A 22,479-nucleotide genomic window follows, 5' to 3' on the forward strand; every position below is an offset into this window, starting at 1 on the left:
TAAATTTAAAGAGCTTCATCAGTTAGTGGCTACCATATTGAACAGTGCAGGTTTAGAGATAAATAGAGGCCAGTTGCAGGAGGGTCTTGCATCCCATTGAGGAGGACTGAATTTTCTTCTGCAGGGCCTTCTGTGGTCTGCAGAAAGGGCTGTACACAGGCAGTAATATTATCAGCTTTGCCTGTGGAAGTGCCCCAGCCTGGAAGCAGATAATACAGTTAGGAGATTCCCATAACCTGCCTGAGTGACAGCATTAGTAATTAGGGAAGGAAATGGATGTGAGACTTGCTGAGAAGGGCTGGACAGGCTTAGTGACAGGTCTGAGTGTGAGGGGAGAGGGAGTGGGGGAAATGGGATCAGGTTTGAGCCAGCTATTAAATCAATGCCAATTCATCCCATAAAGAATGCAGAGAGTGGGACAGGTTTGGAGAGTGTAAGGAACATGGCTGTGCTGTAGCCAAGCAGGCATAGGGCAGCAGGAATAGGCTGAGGTAAACAGCCTAGATGACTCAGCGGGATTGGGGTGCAAGCGCACAGTCCCGTGTCTTATATAATCACAGCCATGTAGACACAACATAGAGAAGCTCCCTACCTGGCTCTCAGCCACTAGTGTTTGTGTAGTGTATAAATGTAACACTGACTCTGTGAAGGGGCTGCTGAATAAAGCCATGTCTCATTTACCTGCTGTTGCTCCAGTGTTCTTCCAGCTCCATGCCCCACATCCACCCACTGTCCTCAGACCTCAGCTGGGGCTGCACCCCAACCGTGAGTGTGACAGAGAGAAAATGAGTGTTAGAGATCATGATCCTGAAGTGCTGATGAGAAATTCAGGTGAGTTATTACTATCTTTCTTTCTTTTTCTTTTCTTTTTTTTTTTTTGAGATGGAGTCTCGTGCTCTGTCTCCCAGGCTGGAGTGCAGTGGTGTGATCTCGGCTCACCCCAACCTCCGCCTCCCAGGTTCAAGTGATTCTCCTGCCTCAGCCTCCTGAGTAGCTGGGATTACAGGCATGTGCCACCACGCCTGGCTAGTTTTTGTATTTTTAGTACAGATGGGGTTTCTGTATGTTGGCTGGGTTGGTCTCGAACTCCTGACCTCAGGTGATCCACCCACCTAGGCCTCCCAAAGTGCTGGGATTACAGGCATGAGCCACTGCACCTGGTCACTTTTTACTATCTTTCTACTTGCATTGTGCCAAGAGGAAACTGACAGTTCAGCCCTTCTCGACTGAGAGACAACTGAATTAAGATAATCTGATGGCGTCTCTGGCATTTATTCAGCCATAAGAAAACAGCTGCTAAAAGTGGAATGCAGCTTTTTTAGAATTTCAGCAAAGGTGGAAGGAGATCCAAAAACTTCCTTCTTAGCTGTGCGCGGTGGCTCATGCCTGTAATCTCAGCACTTTGGGAGGGCGAGGCAGGGGATCACTTGAGGCCAGGAGTTTGAGACCAGCCTGGGCAATATGGTGAAACCCTGTCTGTACTGAAAATACGAAAATTAGCCGGGCATGGTGGCATGTGCCTGTAATCCCAGCTACTTGGGAGGCTGAGACACGAGAATCACTGGAACCTGGGAGATGGAGGTTGCAGTGAGATTGTACCACTGCACTCCAGCCTGGGCAACAGAGTGAGACTCTGTCTCAAAAAAAAAAAAAAAAAAAAATTCCTCCTCACAAAATTGAGGACTTATGGACTATAGAAAAAGACAGTTTTCTTGATGATTGAGAAAATAGTATGACTTTAATAAGGATTTAGGCTATCCCAAATTAAAATTTGTCCTTGAGATTCATGCTGTAATGCTTCCCATAGTGGGAGGGAATCATAAAGATGAAATTCAAACTGGAGCCCAGTCACCACTCCCCATACCCACCTCCATCTTCTGCTCTGCCAGGAAGCCTGCAAGCCTAGAGGTCAGCTCAGTGACCACCTTCTGAAGCCCAAGGCACCATTGGAAGCTGCCTAGTTTGAGGCACAGAGGGAAGAGGAAAAGACTGAGAACAACATCCCTCTTCCTGAGGAATGCATACAAGGGTGCTTGGGGGTAGCTTGGGGATCCTAAGGCAGGAAAGCCAAAGCTGGAGTCAGAGGAAGCTCTTCTTCTGAAACCTGTAATTTCAATGTCTTTTCTTTTCCCTTCAAAATCGTAATTTCCCTCTGAAATCATTCTAACCCTTTAGTAAAGACATTAATTTAAAGATGTTTAAAAATCTCCCCCCGCCCCCTTTTTAACCCACTCACTTCTATACTCACCTCTTTAACCCAAATGGTCAACTGTGTCTATTACATCCCAGGCTCTCTTCTTAGGTGTCGGGAACTCAACAGGGTATGTTCCCTATCTTCAAATAGCTATGGTCTAGTGGGAGAGACAGACAGGAAAATAGACTTCCATAGAGTATTGAGAGCTTTGTCAGGTGTAAGCAGTGGGGGAATGGAGAAATGGGGAGTTACTGCTTAATAAGTATGAAGTTTCTTTTTGGGTTGGTGAAAATGTTTTGGAACTAGTTAGAGGTGAAAGTTTAGGACCCTAAACCCAATATCGCAGGTCAGAGAAAGTTTCATAGGACAGATGGCTTATGAAGACATGGAGGAATTAATCAGATGAGGAGGAAAGGGGACATTCAGAGACAGAGGGAGTAACCTCTAGGCAAAGGTCTGGAGGCCAGAAAAAACTGGAAGTTAATGCAACATGGCCAGAGAATGGCAACAGTGCGTTCTGTCGGGAGAGGAGAGGCAGTGTGAGAGCTGAGATTGACATTAAGGGCTTCGTATACCATGCCAGGAAGTCCGGAGTTACCCAAAGACCATTGAGAAACCTTTATAAGGTGTCGAGCAGGGAATGACACGATCAGATTTCTATTTTTGCAAGATGAGTATAGGCAAATAATTGGGGAGTACAACACTGGAGGCAGGGAGCTCAGTTAGTTGTTTATTGCAGTCATCTAAGCAAGAAAAGACAGTTGCTTTAATGAAGGTGGGTGAAGTGGGAATGGAGAAAGCAAGCTGGCTCAAGAGAAGTGAATAAAGACTTGGTAATCAGTTAAGGATTGGGTAGATGGGTGCGAGGGTGGGTGAGCAAAAGACAGGGAGATATTCACCTTTAAAAAAGCTACACAGTGACATTTTCCACACATATAAAATAGATCAGTAGTATATATCAGAGTTGCTCATGGTGGGCTGCCAATGCATTGCTGATATGCTGTCTTTCACTCTCTAGAGTTGAGAATCATTGCCACACATGCTACAGTAGCAAAGATTTTGATGCTTTCAATCCTGCTTTCCTAATTAGGACCATGTGGTATGCGTATGAAGTTGCACCTGGTTTATAATTCTAAGAAAGAAGAACCACTATTGCCACCACTTTTTATAGAAGCTTAATGATTATAATAGAATTCACTGATTTTTTTTTCATTTTTGTGCTCTTATAATTTTGATTTCTTTTGTAATATATAAAAAAGTCCTATGCTTTTTTATCTTCCTTAAGTGCTTCAATTACCCTCCCTGATTTAGATTGTGAAAATGTGATGTTAAGGTCCCTTATTTCTCCAGCGACTGATTCATGCGATGGAGAAAGAGATGGAAAATGAAGAATTAAGGCCTTCTTTCATCATTCATCTTACCTTTAAAGATTCTTGGCCAGGTGCTGTGGCTCATGCCTATAATCCCCAGCACTTTGGGAGGCCAAGGTGGGAGGATCATTTGAGCCGAGGAGTTGGAGATCAGCCTGAGCAATGTAGCAAGACTTTGTCTCTACAAAAAATTTAAAAATTCACCAGGTGTGGTGGTGCATACATGTAGTCTCAGCTACTCAGGAGGCTGAGGCAGGGGGATCCCTTGACCCCAGGAGTGCAAGGCTGCAGTGAGCTATGATCATACCACTGCACTCCAGCCTGGGCAACAGAGAAAGAATCTGTCTCTTAAAAAAGAGAAGAAGGCCGGGCGCGGTGGCTCACGCTTGTAATCCCAGCACTTTGGGAGGCCGAGGAGGGCGGATCACGAGGTCAGGAGATCGAGACCACGGTGAAACCCCGTCTCTACTAAAAATACAAAAAAAAATTAGCCGGGCGTGGTGGCGGGCGCCTGTAGTCCCAGCTACTCGGAGAGGCTGAGGCAGGAGAATGGCGTGAACCCGGGAGGCGGAGCTTGCAGTGAGCCGAGATCGCGCCACTGCACTTCAGCCTGGGTGACAGAGCGAGACTCCGTCTCAAAAAAAAAAAAAAAAAAAAGAGAAGAAAAAAAGAAAAAGATTCTTGATAATACAAAGAAAAGTAGATTTTTAAGGGTTAGACAGGACCCTTGAACTCAGGAAGCTATGCTATGTTTGTCAGGAAACGAAACTATCTGCTTTTTTTTTCTGCCTTTTCGTATCTATGCCCATGTAAGTAACATCTGAAAAAGAATCTCTATGAAGAAGACGGTTAAGGAATAATCTTGTGATCCTCCTGACTAAAAGGATATGGAAAAATACATGAAAATAGCTCATGCTTATCCTAAGAGAAACAGAAATAAGGGTGACTTGCATTGTCTTGCTTGTTCCATAATTTCTCTGTCATTATTGTCCTGAAAACTCAACTTCCCTCTCCATTATCAAGCCTTTTTGTGGAGATGGAAAGATAAACTGGAAAAGGAGATTGTCAGCTAATTCCAGGACTCTGACTTTCAGAGTTTCAAAATCGATGCGCTACATGTAATATACAGATTGTGTTTTTTTAAAAAAGGAGAGCTGTTGTGAAGCATATGGATAATAATGGAGAAAGACAATGAAAACGAAGGGAATAACGCAATTTTTTTTAACTTTTGAGATTTTCTTAGAAATACAGCTCTGTTTTAATGCTTAACATTGACAAAGCACAACTAAAAGTAGAGGAGTTTTATATTATTGAGCCTTTATATTTTATTATAAAACATACACAGAAAAGCAATGTAACATATATATTTATATATACATATATACATATGTGTATATATGTACATATATGTATGTGTATATGTGTATATATGTACATATACCTGTGTATATGTGTATATATGTACATATATGTATGTGTATGTGTATATATGTATATATGTATGTGTATGTGTATATATGTATATATATGTATGTGTATATGTGTATATATGTGTATATCTATACAGTTGAAAAAAATTATAAAGTGAATACCCATATAACTACCATCTAGTTGCAAGTTAAAAACTAGAAATTTTTTCTTTTTTTTCCCACTCTGTCTTACAGTGCTGAAAAAATTAGAAATTTTAAACCAAGAGTACACTGCCACTTGCATGAACTTCAGGGAATCTGTGAATTATCTGAAATTATATATAAAATTAGGGGCTCTATGAATTTTTTGGGAAAAAGAGTCTAGAACTTTTCAGAAGTTTAAAAGAGTTCCCCTCATTTTAAGTACTTAAAAGAGCAATAAGACTTAAGATGGCTCCGTAACTTAGTAGCTTTGCAGTCTTGGGCAAGTCTCTTGCTCTCTGAATATTGATTTCTATATCTGTAAAATGAAATAATAATGTTCATTCTCATGAGGCTGTTTTAAGGAACAGATGAGTTATCTATCTGTGAAATAGCTTTGTAAGCTCCAAAGTACTCTTTCAAATGTTAATTATCTATCTTTGTTAGCAATTGAAAAATTTAGCTTAGGTCTTTACAATATCTAAAGAACTGCTGGCTGGGCCAGTGGCTCATGCCTGTAATCCCAGCACTTTGGGAGGCCAAGGCGGGCAGATCACTTGATGTTAGGAGTTCAAGACCAGCCTGGCCAACAGGGTGAAACCCTGTCTCTACTAAAAATACAAAAATTAGCTGGGCGTGGTGGCACATGCCTGTAGTCCCAGCTACTCGGGAGGCTGAGGCAAGAGAATCACTTGAACCTAGGAGGCGGAGGTTGCAGTGAGCTGAGATTGTGCCACTGCACGCTAGCCTGGGTGACAGAGTGAGACTCTGTCTCACAACAAACAAAGAAACAAAAAAACTGGTAAATTGCTTTTGTTGCTCTACATTGGTTTAAATTCATGGTCTAGCATGATAATGCTAGTCTGGCAATACACTAGTTCCTGGTCAAGCCAATCATTTATTCTTCAAGATCATGCTTGCTCCTGAGCTGCTGAATAATTTCCAGAGAAAAGCACTTAACATGGCAAATGCTTTCACTTTAAATTCATGATCCTGACAGTCAGATGCACATTCATTACTTCCCAGTAATTACTGAAAGTTACTGAAATTTCCTAGTAAGTCCACTCTTCTACCCTCCCAGATGATTATTTCCTATTAGCCTCTCTCCAAGGTTACCCAAGGTTCCACTTCTGACCATGATGGAATAACAAGGACTGGACTTAACTTCCTGCCACAAACAACTAGAAAACTGGGCAAAATATATAAAACAACTGTTTGCTATTATTGCCCCCAAATTTCTGCCTGGAGGCAGTTTCCAGATCCTGGGCATAGAAAGGTAAACCCACTGTCTAGGGACTTTATTGAGTTGAGGAGACAGAGATCAGAGTTCACAGATGTGGAAATTGAAGGGCGGAGTTTTGGAAAGGATGAAGCTATACGAATAAATAAATAAATAGAATTTAAAAACTCATAAATCTGAGACTTTGCTAAGTACTTGGCTGTTCATGTATGAATTGATAATCCACGCAGTCAAGTACAGAATGACCAGGGAGTATAAGCTAAATAATTCTTAGAGCTCACAGAGGATGAGATGACATTTGAGCTCTGACTAGCCAGAGTGAAGAGTCCTCAGTGAAAACCAAGGAATTCATTGAAGACCTCTGAGCAGTTATTAATTAGTAGTAGGGCCAAATTATTCCTGGAATGAAGACTACTCTAGACCTACCCTAATAAAGCTTAAAAACAGTCCTCAAATGAATCAAACTCATTCACAAATAACTGGCTGAAAAAAAAAAAGCACAACCCTTCCCAAAGGGGGACAATTCAGACACTCAACAAGGATGCAATTTCAACGTCCAGTAGTCAATAAAAAATAATTATTTTTTGTTGTTGTTTGTTTTTGAGATGGAGTTTCGCTCTTGTTGTCCAAGCTGGTGTGCAATGGCGCGATCTCTCGGCTCACTGCAACCTCCACCTCCCGGGTTCAAGCAATTCTCCTGCCTCAGCCTCCCAAGCAGCTGGGATAACAGGTGCCCGCCACCACGCCCAGCTAATTTTTTGAATTTTTAGTGGAGATGGTGTTTCACTATGTTGGCCAGGCTAGTCTCAAACTCCTGACCTCAGGCGATCCACTCACCTCGGCCTCCCAAAGTGCTGGGATTACAGGCGTGAGCCACCATACCCAGCTCAATAAAAAATTATTAAACATGCTAAGAACTCAACCCATTTGAGCTTAAAACTTCTTAAAGCCTTAGGAAAAGGAAAAATATTTAACTCTCTCTTTAAAAGTTGAACAGTTTGTGACATATTAAAGCCACTTAATCAGAAGAAATTAATTCTACAATATTCTTAAAGGCAATCTTTTAGCTTTTAGATAAAAAACATTTGATAAAATGAGGTTCACTTCTTCTAGGATGACTTCCATCACAATTCTATTTTAAGACTGTTTTATGTAGATTTGTAATCTCGTGTTCTGAAACAACATAAAGCTTGGTTTCTCTTTTAACAAAACTGAGAAGAGTTCTCATACCTTCTTTTTCTTAAGGTAAATATATCCAATTCTCTCTATCTTATTCTGACAAAATTTTTCTTATCATTCTCTGGATGCACTCTGTCTGGTTCCTCCATGTTCTTTAATTAAATGCCATTGCTGCCATGTTAAAACTAGGAACAATTAGTTCTACAAAGACTAGAAGTCCAATAAACCATGGGAGTATAAAATATATTGTCATAGTTGATGTTGTCAATAATAACCATGATAAAGGTCATAAAATACTAGTATCTAAAATTTATGAATCCTTTTATCTATGTCAGATGCTGTGTGCTTCATGAGGGCTATCTCATTTTACTCTCACAACTCCATGAGATAGATACCATTGTTTTCTCTGTTTTATAAATGAGAAATTTAGATCACTGAAAGGTTTATAAATGAACTCTTTCCACACTTACACTGTATAATAAGCCACTCCAAAACTCAGTGGTTTAAAACAATACTCATTCATTATCACACGTCTACAGGTTGACTGGAGTTTGGCTGATCTAGGCTGGGCCCCAGGTGGGCATCTCTGCATCTTACTAAAAGATCGGTTCAGGCAATTCTGTGCCATATGCATGTCATTCTGGGACCAAAGAGCTTGCTAGGGTATGTACTTCTCATGGCAATGATACAGGCACAAGAGAGAAAGCAGAAATATGGGGTCTCTTAAGACCTTGGATCTGATTTGGCACACTGTTGCTTCACCACAACACTTTAGCCAAAGCAAGTCACATAGCTAAATTCAAAATCAAGGATTGGGGAAGTATACTCCACCAAAGTCCATGACAAAGGTATGGATGCTAAGAGGCATGAAGGATTAGGGAGAATAATTCAATGTAGCACAAAACGCTAAATAATACTTCCAAAGTCATACCCATTGTTGCAGTCAGGGATTCAGTTTGGTTGAATGTAGCGGAAAACCCAAATAACAGTAGCTTAATAAAATAGGGGTTTATCTTCTCTCATGCAAAGTCTGGAGATAGCCAGTCAAGAAGCTGATAGGGCTGTTCCACGACATTACCGGGAACTCAGGTTCCTTTTTCATTTTTGTTCCACCGTCCTTAAGATGTGACCCTCATGTTTATGTTCACAACAAGGCTGCTGGAGCTTCAGCCAGCATATTCTCCTTTCAAGTAGAAAGAAAAGGAAAGGCAAAAGACATAAAATGGAAGTGCTTTCCCTGACACCTCATCCAGTGATTATACTTACATCTCATTGGCCAGACCATGTCACAGGCCACTCTCACTGAGGAAGAGGTTGAGAGATTTTTTTTTTTAAAGAGAACACTGTCATTCCCAACACAGGGTTAAATTAGTAATAAAAAGAGAAGAAAACATTGACAGTAAGTAGGAATTATCAAACATACTCAGGGAGTATTTGTGCCAGGATTTGCCCATTAGTTTAAAACTATACTTAATATGATGGTATTATTCTTACCATCTTAAAAAATATTTAATATTCTAATATATAATATATGCTCATGGAAGACGTTTTGGTAGCTATCTTAAAGTATAAAGAAGACAAATCAGCCATAAGCCATTACAAAGTTACAACCACTGTTAAAATTTTGCTATCTCACCTTCCTTTGGTTGCTTTACCTTGTATACTTATAGTATATTTGTATATCTAAATTGGGCTCATTCTCTACAAATAGCCAGTCTCATCTCTCTGGTATTTTTAAATTTTGTTTTATAGATCATAAGACAATATATATTCATTATGGAAAAATCTAGAAAAAACAGAAAAGTATAAAGAAATAAAAGTAATTTACCTATAATTCCATCCTTAGATCTAATTGCTTGCTGTGATTTTGAAAAATTGACATACACTTTTTGTGCATTATATGTATGTCAGTATAGTTTAAGTCATATTAGATAAAAATTTTGCATTTGACTTTTAAAAAATATAAGACAAACATAAGGTTTTTGTTAACATAATTTTAAATACCTGCCTGAGATTTTACTTAAATATCGTGTTTAGATTTCTAAGGTTGTGCTATTATAAATCTTGTTACTCTGAACATCTATTTTTACACAAGCTTCATCCACATTCCGGGAACATTTTCTAGAAGGCGGAAATAAAACTGTGTTATCTTATGATGTGTATTCTTGAGTTTTTGTGTTGATTCATTTCCTAGTAATCAGGGAATGTCCTTAAGCAAAGCATATTCTGCATATTTGTTTGCAGTTTGAGAAAAATTACTGTTTAAAAATAAAACCTTGTTGTTTGATGTTCTCCTTCTAATGAATATTTAATCCTTTCTCACACTTTCACGTCTGAAGGTGGGCCTAACGATATTATCGTTAAGGGATAAAACCTCATTATTTTGACTCGGACACTAATGTGTTCTTACCATGTGCTTCTTGAATGAGCAGTTTTCTCTTTGGGCATCTTGGAGCGTTCTGTTACAGACTTCCTTTGAACAAAGGGACATGAAATAAAACCTCGATACTTTTTACTTTTGTTTTTTAAAACTAGATACTTTTACAAGAACTCTATTTGCCCAGGATACAGCCCTTCCGTTTTCCCAGCATCTCCAACTGGCTCCTCTCTCTCCCCCACTCCGTTTTCAAAGACGCCTCATCGTTCCCACGCTAGCAAGTTAATATCCTTATTTACGAGAACTTATGTTTCAGTCTTAACCACGGAGGTTAAGATGTCTCTGCCTGAAATTCCTTTGTTTTTAAAGTTTTTCCAGCCCATCTTTTGGGGGAAAGACCCTCAAAGTGGGACCCCGCCCCACCCCCACCTGGCCCCGCCCCCTCTGGTTCGGAGCCTTCCGTCTCCATGGTTACGCAGCTGTTGCTACGAGCGCCCAACTGCCCCGACTGTCGCGGTGAGGGCGCCAAGACAGAAGCAGACAGACACGGCTCATGCTGTCGATTCCGATCCAGGTCAGCCTACTCGGGGCTCCGCGCCCTTGACCCGGAGGCGTACCCCGCCAGGCGGCGGGCGTGGGGCGCCTCGCGGAGCCCGGGCACCTGAAGGACCGCGTCCTGCCTCGTCGAGACTTAGCTCTCAGTCTCGATCCTTTAGGCTGCGCCGCCGCAGAGCTGGAACAGCGGTCCATTCCTGCCGGAGGCGCCACCCCAGGGCTGCAGGGCTGCCCTCTAGCCATTGCGCGGGTGCCTGAGGCCTCCCGCTTCTGTTCCGCTCCACTGGCTACTCCAGAAGCCGGACCCCGGGAGACTTAGTAATTGGAGGGTGGGTGCGGGGAAGGTGCTGAGCCGCATCCCTAGCGACCCAGCAGCGGCGCGCATGCGCACACAGATCCGGAGCCGGACGGACTCTCCCACTGACTGGCACTTGCGTATGCGCTGCCTGCGATCTTGGAGTACTGATTCTAAGCTGTTTTAAGCGATTCCCTTAAGCCGCACACTGTTGTAACCACTAAATACATAGGACTAATTTAGTCCTCACACCTCTGGAAAGAAGTGAAGCAAGTGCCCAAGGTCTCACAGCTAGACAGTGGTCGGGTCACGATGGAATCCAGTCAATCTGGTTTCACTGGACAAAATGCCTAGTGCTTCGTACCCATGCATCGGAAAGCTAATAATGCTGAGGAGTTGGCTTTATCTACCTGATATTGCCTTTGTTGTACTCTACATGCCAACTTCCATTGTGCTTAGTTACCAATATTCAGGAAAATCAGAAAACTCGATCAAAACCTACCACTTTTTCCTTATAAGTGGAATTAATAACCGGAAGTTCATTTTTTTTCCATGATGCACAACTCTTATGTTTTGGTTTTTGCTTTTATGTCTTTTATCGAGCGTCTGAACTCTATTTTAGATGTGCGGAAAAGATCATTTTAATGATCTGAGCAAGAATTGTTTTCGAAGATTCTAGTACAGTTACGAAGGGTCATTTAATGAATGTGGTGGAATGAGCATTTCCTCTTTCAAGCTGTACTCTTGCGTTTCTCATTGATTTTACCTCCCTCCCCTACAAATACTGCTTAGCCTTTTTTTTTTTTTTTTTTTTTGAGACGCTGTTTCGCTCCTGTTGCCCAGGCTGGAGTGCAGTGGCACCGCAACCTCCGCCTCCCGAGTTCAAACGATTCTCCTGCCTCAGCCTCCCAAGTAGCTGGGATTACAGGCGTGTGCCACCGCTCCCGGCTAATTTGGTATTTTTAGTAGAGACGAGGTTTCTCCAAGTTGGTCAGGCTGGTCTCGAACTCCCGACCTCAGATGATTCGCCTGCCTTGGCCTCCCAAAATGCTGGGATTACAGGCGTGAGCCATCGCGCCCAGCCTGCTTAGCCTTTTTTTTTTTTTTAATTAAGAATATCATGATAGGAATATATGTTTAGTGACCATAATTTAAATAATTGAAAATGTTATTTATCAAATGTTTCAATTATTTGAAATCCCAATCATCGTCTGTCTTCAATAAAGTCCTTCATTTTTAAAAATAATGAAAAACAGGAGAGGCCTAGATACTAATAAAAATGCTAATAAGCTAATAGATGATATTATGACTCTTTACAAATACAATATTGCAGAAATCAAAAGAGGAAAAAAATAAATTTGCATAAAACCAAGTTTTTTTTAAAAAAAATTGTTGTTTTATTTAGCCAGAATGCCTCCAACTCAGGCCGAAAGTGTTATAAGGAGTATTATACGAGAAATAGGACAAGAATGTGCAGCCCATGGAGAGATTGTTTCTGAAACTCTGATTGCTTTTATGGTAAGAAGAAATATTTTTGTGATTACAACTTTATTAAGAGGTTTTTTAAGATGTGGTGTCCATTTTCCCCTTTAAATTCTGTGAGGATTTCATAAATGTTTTTCAGTTGAAACGTAACGAGATAATTGGACAAGTTAGTGAAAACATTTTTAAAAAGTTTATAGAGCATGTGAGTTCTAGATTTATAGAGACATTTAGAAGACCTTGATGAGTTTTGGAAACATCAGTAATGTTCTCCTGTGTGGGAATTTTTTGACGTGTATTTTTGTTTGCCGTTGTTAAAAATTACTCATTGCTGTGGTTTCTCTGTTCTCGCTTTTGGTTAACAATACACAATAAAAATACAATAAAATATACCATAGTTTCCCAATTGAAAACCTAGCCATTGCTTTCAACTTATTTCCCCATATAACTTTTCTAGCACCATATTCAAGTTTGATGTTTGTCGCTTCCTTTCTTCAACCTCTAACAAGGGTACTGATGAGTTCAGTAATAAGAAAAATAGTTGAAAAACCAACCCCAACGTAATCAAGAGGTAGTTGTTTAAAAAATGGAAATATATTAAACTAATAATGTGAAATAAAATTGCTTAATGGATTCTTTCCTACTTAATGGACTCGTTGCTACTTTTTTCCAGGTGAAAGCTGTTGTCCTGAATCCAAGTAATGGCTTTAACATGGATAGAACCCTCATGAAAAGTGATGTGCAGAATCTTGTTAAGGTGATTACCCAACAGTCCTCAAATTTGCAATTACTTATTCTCAGTTGTAAATACAATATTTGTATTAGTCATTATTGCCTTCAGCTGCATGAAACAAAAGCCCACAAAATAATAGTACACACGAGGTATTTTTCTCATAACACAAAGTCTGGAGAGACATAGACCATTCTTCCTGGCTTCCTGGGGCACATCATCCTTGCAATATGGTCATCTGGTGGTCAAAAGATAGCTACCCTACCTCTAGGCAGAAAGAAGGGGGAAAGACAAAGGGCAAAAAATGTGTGCCAATTGGGTCTATCACCTTCTATCCAGAAAATAATAATTTTCCCAGAATCCCTCCCATCTACTTACATTTATTGACCAGAATGATATTGTAAGTGACCCAGGGACATTCACTTCTTTTTTCTTTCTTAGATGAATAAATCCTTGCCCCAGTCCAAATTGAGGCTCTGTTAGGAAGGAAGGAAGGGCAGGGAAATTGGGCAGGTAGCAGCATCTGCTACAGTATTTTGGTGAAACCTTGTTATTAATCTCTTACATTGCAAACATTAACTGGTTTGTCATATACTGTGAAGTTAAATAGAACTAAATTAATTTGCATTTCTCTAATGCTGAGTGATGTTGAGCATTTTTTTCATGCTTTTTGGCCATTTGTATGTCTTCTTTTGAAAAATGTCTATTCATGGCCTTTGCCCACTTTATAATGGGGTTCTTTGTTGTTGTCGAATTGTTTGAGTTCCTCGTAGATCCTGAATATTAGTCCCTTGTCAGATGCATAGTTTGTACATATTTTCTCCCATTCTGCAGGTTGTCTTTTCACTCTGTTGATTATTCATTTTGATGTGTAGAATCTTTTTAGTTTATTTAAATCCAATTTGTCTATTTCTGTTGCATTTACTTTTAAGTCATGAATTCTTTGCATAGGCCAATGTCCAGCCCTAGGTTTTTTTCTGTTATTTTTATAGTTTCAGTCTTACATTTAAGACTTTAATCAATCTTGAGTTGTTAATTTTTGTATATGGTGAGACATTGGGATCGGTTTCATTCTTCTGCATATGGTAATCCAATTTTCCCAGCACCATTTATTGAATAGGATGTCATTTCTCCAGTGTATGTTTCTATTGACTTTGTCAAAGATCACCTGACTGCAGGTATGTGGCTTTATGTCTGGATTTTCTATTCTGACAATGAGATACAATCTTACACCAGTTAGAATGTCTTTAAAAAGTAAAAACATAACAGATATTGGTGAGGATGCAGAGAAAAGATGGTATAAAGCTTGTTCTTAGCAATAGGGGAAGTGATTGTGACAGTCAGAAATTTTATTGGAAAGCCGTGGAAGAGAATCAAGGAGGGGCAGAAAATAAGTTGTTCTCCTTGTCATGACCCAAGAAGAGTTTTCCATTCCCCCCAATCCCTCAACTCAACTAAGTTGGAAAGAATCAAGTCAATATACTTTTAATATGACAGGTACATAAACTAACAACGTATGTTATATTCAAGTGACAATTTTTTTCTCAACTAAAAATCACGTGGATGAGCTATTTTTTTAAGTGTGCATTTTAGAACAGTACTTCTCTATGTGGAGGGATCCAGGTGCACAGGCTTCTGCAAAGACACAGTGTACAATCCTCAGTCTTGCATTCTCCCCTCCCTCCTCCCAGGAAAGCAGGGCTGGTGCTCAGGGAGATGGGTTGAGAGTGATGCTGCCAAGTGCCTGCCAGCTGCAGTATATTCAGCCTACAGGGTGAGCAGTGAAGGAAGTGGGGGAGGGAGGTGACGAGTAGAGATGAGAGAAGGAAAGAAAAACTGAGGTTGATATTCAGTCTAAAGAGGCAAGGCAGAGAAGGGAATGAGCCATCTATGTGGGGGCTCATAGGAGAAAACAGACCAGGAAAAGAAATATCAAGGGTAGAACCAGAGAAATTTTGTGAAGAGAGGGGGGGTAGTTGCAGCAGCTTTTTAATTTTAATTTAATTTAATTTAATTCTATTTTATTTTTTGAGACAGAGTCTTGCTCTGTCCCTCAAGCTGGAGTGCGGTGGCACGATCTTGGCTCATTGCCATGTCCACCTCCCAGGTTCTCAAGTGATTCTCCTGTCTCAGCCTCCCGAGTAGCTGGGACTACAGGTGTGTGCCACCATACCTGGCTAATTGTTGTATTTTTAGTAGAGGCGGGTTTCACCATGTTGACCAGGCTAGTCTCGAACTCCTGACTTCGGGTGATCTGCCCACCTCCGCCTCCCAAAGTTCTGGGATTACGGGTGTGAGCCACCGCACCAGCTGCAGCAGCTTTTTATAAAATAAAATGAGGAGTGTTGTTCAAGGCACAAATAAATAGTAATGAGGAACTCTACAAGAGTTTTAGACTGGAATATAAGCTTTGTGGAACATTTACCCACATTAAGACTAGAAACTAACCAAAACATCAGGTTTCTTGCCTTCAACTAGACTACTAGGCACCTGGGCATGATGATTATTGGTTAACTCAAGGGAAATAACTTATTACTTAACAAATGTTATTGGTAGTAAAGATATGGAATCAACATAAGTGTCCATCAACAGATGATTGGATAAAGAAAATGTATTCACACATACACACAATGGAGTTCTATTGAGCCATAAAAAACAATGAAATCATGTCTTGTGGCAACATGGATGGAACTGGAGGCTACTATCTTAAGTGAAATAACTCAGAAAGTAAAATACCACATGTTCTCACTTATAAGTGGGAGCTCAATAATATGTACCCAGGGATGTAGAGAGTGGAACAGTAGATATTGGAGACTTGGGAGGGTGAGAGGGGAGTGAGGGATGAGAAATCACTTAATGGGTACAATGTCCACTATTCAGGTGTTAGCTGCCCTAAAAGCCCAGGCTTCACCACTACACGCAATATATCCATGTAACAAAATGACACTTGTACCCCCTAAATCTATAAAAATAAAAAAAAGTTATTGGTTAAATAAACTATAAAGCCTGAAGTCCTCAAGGAGAAAAAAAAATAATAAAAGGGTTTGCTGGTGAATCAATATCAGGAACCACTGCTTTTCCCTTTATTTTTGAAAATAACTTTAGGAAATACTTGACTGTCTCAAAAACTATAACTAGAAGTATTCATGGGACATTCTTTTCTAGCTTTGTATGACTCGGCTATTGGATACTAAAAATCCATCCCTGGACACTATTAAGATGCAAGTCTACTTTGATATGAATTATACAAATCGAGGTAATGTATACTACCTATTTTTATACTTAAAAAATTTCATACTGTATTTCAGCTAAGAAGGGCTTCATTTGGTTGACAATGAATTTAATAGTTTAATCAATTTAACAATTTAATTTTTGGCAATCAACTTTGAGAAATATAACAATGTTAGAAATGCTAAATGAAAAAAAAAACCATTGGCCTTTGTGAGTGTTGAAAGTGAATTCCAATTATTATGCTCATAATTATTGTTTCCAAGTCTTTTGTCTTTTAACCTTTATGGCACTAATACATAATAATTAGGAATTCAAACAACCAGCCCATTGAAGTTAAAAGTTTTTAATTTGTAGATTTTCTTGTTCCTGGTTTATGTTATTATCTCATTATAATTACCTACATTATGTAACTATTCAGAAATGAACGATGGGGAGTGTAAGTTTAGAAAGCTTTTCAATACGTACATTTTTTTTTCTTTTGAGACAGAGTCTTGCCCTGTCACCTAGGCGGTAGTGCAGTGGCACGATCCACACATCACTGCAATCTCTGACTCCCAGGCTGAAGCAATTCTCCCACCTCAGCCTCCCGAGTAGCTGGGACTATAGGTGTGTGCCACTATGCCCAGCTAATTTTTGTATTCTTAGTAGAGACAGGATTTCGCCATGTTGCCCAGGCTGGTGTTGAAATCCAGGCCTCAAGTGATCTGTCTGCGCCTTGGACTCCCAAAGTGCTGGGATTATCAGTGTGAGCCACCACGCCTGGCTCATTATGTAAATAATTTAATGCATACATCAAAGACAAGTTGGAAACAAAAGAAAAAGGAAAATGTAATTCTCTATGGACTGCCTCTGCTCCTGCTATATAAAACAAGTCTATTTCTCTGTGGACTACCTCTACCTCTACTATATAGTACAATCATTATTAACAATTTGGTGATTTTTCTCTTTATTAGTTTCAGTTATGCTACCTATGTAAAAGTATGTATCTTGCGTTTTTGCTTAATAGTGAAATTTTAAAGCAAAAAATGTCATATAATAAAATTTAACCTATAGATTTTTAAATTTGTTATTTAAATATATTTTTAATTTGCAAAAAGTTCTCAGTTGGTTTTGTGGCAAGAATATAGGTATAAACTGTGCGTGGTGGATATGTTAATTATTGCCCTTGTAATAGTAAAATGGGTTGTCTTATAGAGTCATTGCAGAATTGTACTTGCAACAACTCAGTGAACATAGTGTCCTGCCAAAGTGAAGCCTATCCCTCAGCATATCACAGGAGGAATGAGGAGGGATACAGTTCTCCATGCAACATCATATTATCAATAATGCTTTTCAGAGGAAATTTATCTAGAACTGAAATAAAAATACACATAACTGAAAGGAACATATATACTATGTATATATTTCTGCTACTATATATGCATATGTATAGTATACTACATGTGCTTACATATAGCATAAATATATAATATGTATATATTTATTTTTCATATAGTATTAAAATTAAAATATATAATATATATGTTGTAGAAATGGTCTTTTTTATTTTCTGCTTAATTGGGAGGTTTTAGCCTTTTCTGATATCTCCTGTTTAGTTTGGCTGTTTAAAGTCTTAGGTGTTTTGACAAAGTATTCCATTTAAGTCACTGTAATAAATCTTCCCTACTGGATTTTTGTCTTGAGGCTACATGCTGGCCACTGTTTTTTATTTCATTATTACAGCTTAAGAAATTACTTGTTTTCCTGAAGTAGAATTGCCATATCCAATCCGGTTTTTCTCTAGTTCTTATGTGGGAAGAATTCTAAAAATTAAATATATGGAACATTGTTATTTGGCAATTTTAGTGGAATTTCTCGAAGAACATCACCGGGTCCTAGAGTCTAGATTAGGCTCTGTTACCAGAGAAATTACAGATAACAGAGCATGTGCTAAAGAAGAATTGGAAAGCCTCTACCGGAAGATTATTAGCTATGTGTTACTCCGCTCTGGCCTTGGATCCCCTACAGACATCAAGACTGTCAGAGAGGTAACAGGTAAAAAGTATAACCAATTTCCATTTCATAAGTGAAAATATATGATTATTGTATTTTATAAAATATGTTAAATTGGAAGTGACAAAGATTGAAGTTCCCTTTTTATCTGAAAAAAAAAAAAAAATCAGCACAAATGAGTTAAAATGTACCCGGTCTCTTTTTACACTGTGTATCGGTTCTAAAACTCAAGTAGCACCTCTAGAAGGTGAAATATCGCTAATTTTCCTAGAGCTGCACATATCTAGGCGCCTATTACATCTCATTAGAGAAACATTGATAGTAGGATTGAGGGTACCAGGTTGATTGAGTAAATGGAAAAGCTGGAAAGGGATATTTCATATTGATGAAAGAAATTGAGTCTGTCATTTAAAATGGATGGAAAGGGGCACCGTTTTATCCTTAGGAAATCTTTGCCCTCTTTCATCCTTTAAAATGAGGAATAGGAAAAATGTCTAGCTCTCCTATGGCTTTCTTCCATAATTATTTTAAAGCATCCATTTTTTGGCTCAGATCCCTAATTAGAAAGTTTGTTTTCATGCCCATTGCCAAAAAGTTACTGCTGGATGCTTAATTATTAAAAATGGACATGAGGCAATGGCATAACTCTCAGTAATCCAGCTTTGATGTGTGATAAATTTTATTATGTATTCTATAATCAGGTATCAGTAATTTAAAGAATCATATAAGTAACTCAGACCCTTAATTTGCTGCTAAAGAAAAACCTTATTTAACTTCTAATATCTTTATTCTATCATTTTGTTTTCCTTTTTTTTTCTGGTTTATTTTAGCTGCTCTACAAAGTGTTTTCCCTCAGGCAGAGCTTGGGACATTTCTAACTCTTTCTAAGAAGGACAAAGAACGCCAGCTGAAAGAACTCACCATGATTGTTACTGGAATTCGTTTATTTAACAGAGACTGTGGAAAAGGAGGAGAAGGCATTGATGATTGTAGGTATATCATTAGGTTAATTCTAAAGGTTATGTATGTTTAAAATTTAACTTGCACAGTGAGGAAAATAATAACACACCACTGGCATTCTTAAATTTAAGATTTGCATTTTTTACTGTTTCCTTAAGAATAACTACTGTTTATAATGTGTAGTGATTTTTACTTTTGCTGGGGCAAGACTTTACATTTTATGTACCATGAAGCTAGTAGGAGAAAGTGAATCAGTGAAAGCAATGAAGGGTCCTGCTCAAAGCTAACCTCCCAGTTCAGCGGGGCTTTGTGTTCATTACTGCAAGTCAGTAATCAAAAGGGAGTACAATTTAGTTATTTAAAAAATAAAAATCTTCCTGAAAACAGTTCTTGGTGCAGTTAATGGAATGAAAAGAACCACAAGGAGATATTTCAGATCTCTAAATTCAGGGGCATCTACTTTGTGGTTATATCCTTAATGCATTCTTTATAAGTTTGAAAGTACTTATGAAATATTTAATAAAGTACCTACCAGTAGAAGTAACTTCCTTATGAAATTTAGTACTCCCGTAGGCCCACTGATAAGGTGTTATTGTCTTTCACCAAATCACTAATCTAGTATAAAAGGGTAATTTTTTCTCTTTTAAAAACTTCTAAAAAGTCAAATTTCCATTTTCATAAATGGCCCTTCCTTGCTAGACTATTCTGTCATTTTTCACCATCCAGATGAGTTTCTTAACAAACATTCCTTTTTGTTGTTGTTGTTTAAATAACTAGAAAAGAAGATATACAAAAGGAAGGGTCAGTGGCTTTTCTGGAAGCACGTGGTTAACAACACATAATACCAAACTCTGCCCATTCTCTAAACTCTTCTATATTTAGTGGCAAAAGCTGACCTACTATAACGGTTATCATTCTGATAATATCTTTTGTTTGAACTTTAGATTCTTTTTTTTTTTTTTTTTTTTGAGATGGAGTTTCGCTCTTGTCGCCCAGATTGGAGTGCAGTGGCGTGATCTCAGCTCACTGCAACCTCCGCCTCCCGGGTTCAAGTAATTCTCCTGTGCTGGGATTACAGGCGCGTGCCACCACGCTCAGCTAATTTTTGTGTTTTTAGTAGAGACAGGGTTTCACCATGTTGGCCAGGATGGTCTCGATCTCTTGACCTCGTGATCTGCCCACCTCGGCCTCCCAAAGTGCTAGGATTACAGGCGTGAGCCACCGCCCCCCGCCTAGATTCTTTTCTTTATGTTGTGGGACCCAAGTAACACATGCCTCTTTATTACTAATTTGATTGGGGAAAAAATCCCTAACTTAATGCTTAAAATGTAACTACTTTCTAGGCTTCTTCTCCTTAATTGTTTTCAGTCTCCTTTATGGCTTCCTTTTTATACGCTTACAAACAGTGCCAGCTGTTCTCCATGTAGCAATCCCAGCCACCATGCAGCATATTGACTCCCAGCTTGAGACTGCCCGGAGCCAGGTATACCGCTACACAGCCATCCTTGAGAAGGCAGCCAACGACCCACTCATGAGGACCGAACTTCAGCCATATATGTTAAAAGAAGCGCTATATAATATACGACAATATGAGGTCTTCCTTCAAATCATTTTGGTGAGTTAAGTTCATAAGATCTGACCCTTTCCATATAACACAGTCTCTTTATATAAGGCCACATCAGGTAGAACCAGGTCACTAATTAAGGAGACAACCTTAATAACTGCTCGGTTTATATTGCTTTGGTAGGGTTAGGAATCAAAATAGAAACAGAAAAGTTGGGTTTTGATTTTAATGAAAATATTTTGGTAGAAATTGAATTTGTATTTTTTCTTTGGTACTTGATAATATGATTGTTAGCATGCTGTAGTTAAACAGTGGTGTGTATGTAAGTAATACTATGTTTATTTTAGTTCAGAGCAAGTATCTAACATTTTTTGGCAGGTAGTTGCCTTTCAAATAATTTTTGTGTAACTATTTGTTCTCACTGTAACAACTGGTAGAAAAGATTTTTTTAAAGGTTTTTTGTAGGCCAGGCAGAGTGGCTCGTGTCCGTAATCCTAGCACTTTGGGAGGCAAAGGTGGGCAGATCACTTGAGCCCAAGAATTCAAAACCCAAGGTTCAAGAGTTGAGCCTGGCCAACATGGCAAAACCCCGTCTCTACAAAAAGTACAAAACTTAGCAGGGCACAGTGACATGTGCCTGTATTCCCAGCTACTCAAGAGGCTGAGGTTGGGAGGATCACTTGAGCCTGGGAGGCAGAGGTTGCAGTGAGCCAAGATCACACCACTGCACTCTGACATGGGTGACAGAAGGAGACCCTGACCCTGACTCAAAAAAATGTTTTTTTTTTTGTTTTGTTTTTTTTTAAATATAGATTGGAGTCTTGCTATGTTGTCCAGGCTGGTCTTGCACATCTGGCCTCAAGCAATCCTCCTACCTCAGCTTCCCAAAGTGCTGGGGTAACAGGCATAAGCCACCACACCTAGCCAGATAACATTTTTATATCTGGTGTTTTTAGATCTAATGAACAAGCCAAACAGTATCCCTAGAGAGTTGGAAAATATGGTAAAGTGGTGGTTATAACCTTTTTAAAAAGTACCAGTGCCCTTTCTGTCAGATAAACTTACTCAGAATCTTACAAATATAAAACAGATATCTACATAAAGGGACTGGAGGACCTTTTCACTAAGGGATATCCCCGTAACACTCTAGGGTTGTAAGGAACACAGTCTGTTAATTACTGCATGATGGCAAGTTATGTTCCCACTCGTCACCATTTACTTTTACACCACCTCTGTTTTCCAGTAACTCTGAGACTCTCGGTTAGTGGAACTGTCTTTTGTATGAGTGAATGCTAATTTCTTGAGGGATAGAATAGGATGTATTCTGACCACCTCTTCTTTTTAACTTGTATTTTAATGACTTGGTACTACTATTGGATGCACTTGGTCTGTCCTCTCTCCTTACCTAGCTGTCCTGATGACATGACTTCATTCAAACTAGGGGTTGTCCTCACAACTAGCCTATCTAATTGTCTTCAGAAGGAAGGATCCTAGCCGGGAGGCTGAGATTAGAGAACTGCTTCAGTCCAGGAATTCAAGACCAGCCTGGGCAACATTACGAGACCCTGTCTCTACAAAAAATAAAATTAGCCAAGCATGGTGGTACTAACCTATAATCCCAGCTACTTGGGAGGCTGAGGTAGGAGAATTGCTTGAGCCCAGGAGCTTGAGGATACAGTAAGCTTTGGCTATGCCACTGC

General features: G+C 39.3%; 1 protein-coding gene across 13 annotated transcripts in view; it reads left to right on the forward strand.

Annotated features, from left to right (window-relative positions):
• The first annotated feature begins 617 nt into the window (after window positions 1-617).
• Window positions 618-22,479, forward strand: part of CFAP206 (cilia and flagella associated protein 206) — a 75,423-nt gene continuing 53,561 nt past the window's right edge. For 2 of the 13 annotated variants that reach the window (XR_010116017.1, XM_063619108.1), the window contains exons 1-7: window positions 625-831; window positions 12,226-12,338; window positions 12,976-13,059; window positions 16,198-16,288; window positions 18,109-18,297; window positions 19,086-19,244; window positions 20,622-20,830. Coding sequence is in view for 12 of the 13 variants with exons in the window: in XM_063619108.1 (XP_063475178.1) it covers window positions 669-831; window positions 12,226-12,338; window positions 12,976-13,059; window positions 16,198-16,288; window positions 18,109-18,297; window positions 19,086-19,244; window positions 20,622-20,830 (1,008 nt within the window). In the remaining variant the exon portion in view is untranslated. The other 11 variants (XM_063619128.1, XM_063619116.1, XM_055257960.1 and 8 more) reach the window with 11 other exon arrangements.

The sequence above is a fragment of the Symphalangus syndactylus genome, chromosome 2 (genome assembly GCF_028878055.3).
Source record: "Symphalangus syndactylus isolate Jambi chromosome 2, NHGRI_mSymSyn1-v2.1_pri, whole genome shotgun sequence".
In the NCBI taxonomy this organism is placed as follows: domain Eukaryota; kingdom Metazoa; phylum Chordata; class Mammalia; order Primates; family Hylobatidae; genus Symphalangus; species Symphalangus syndactylus.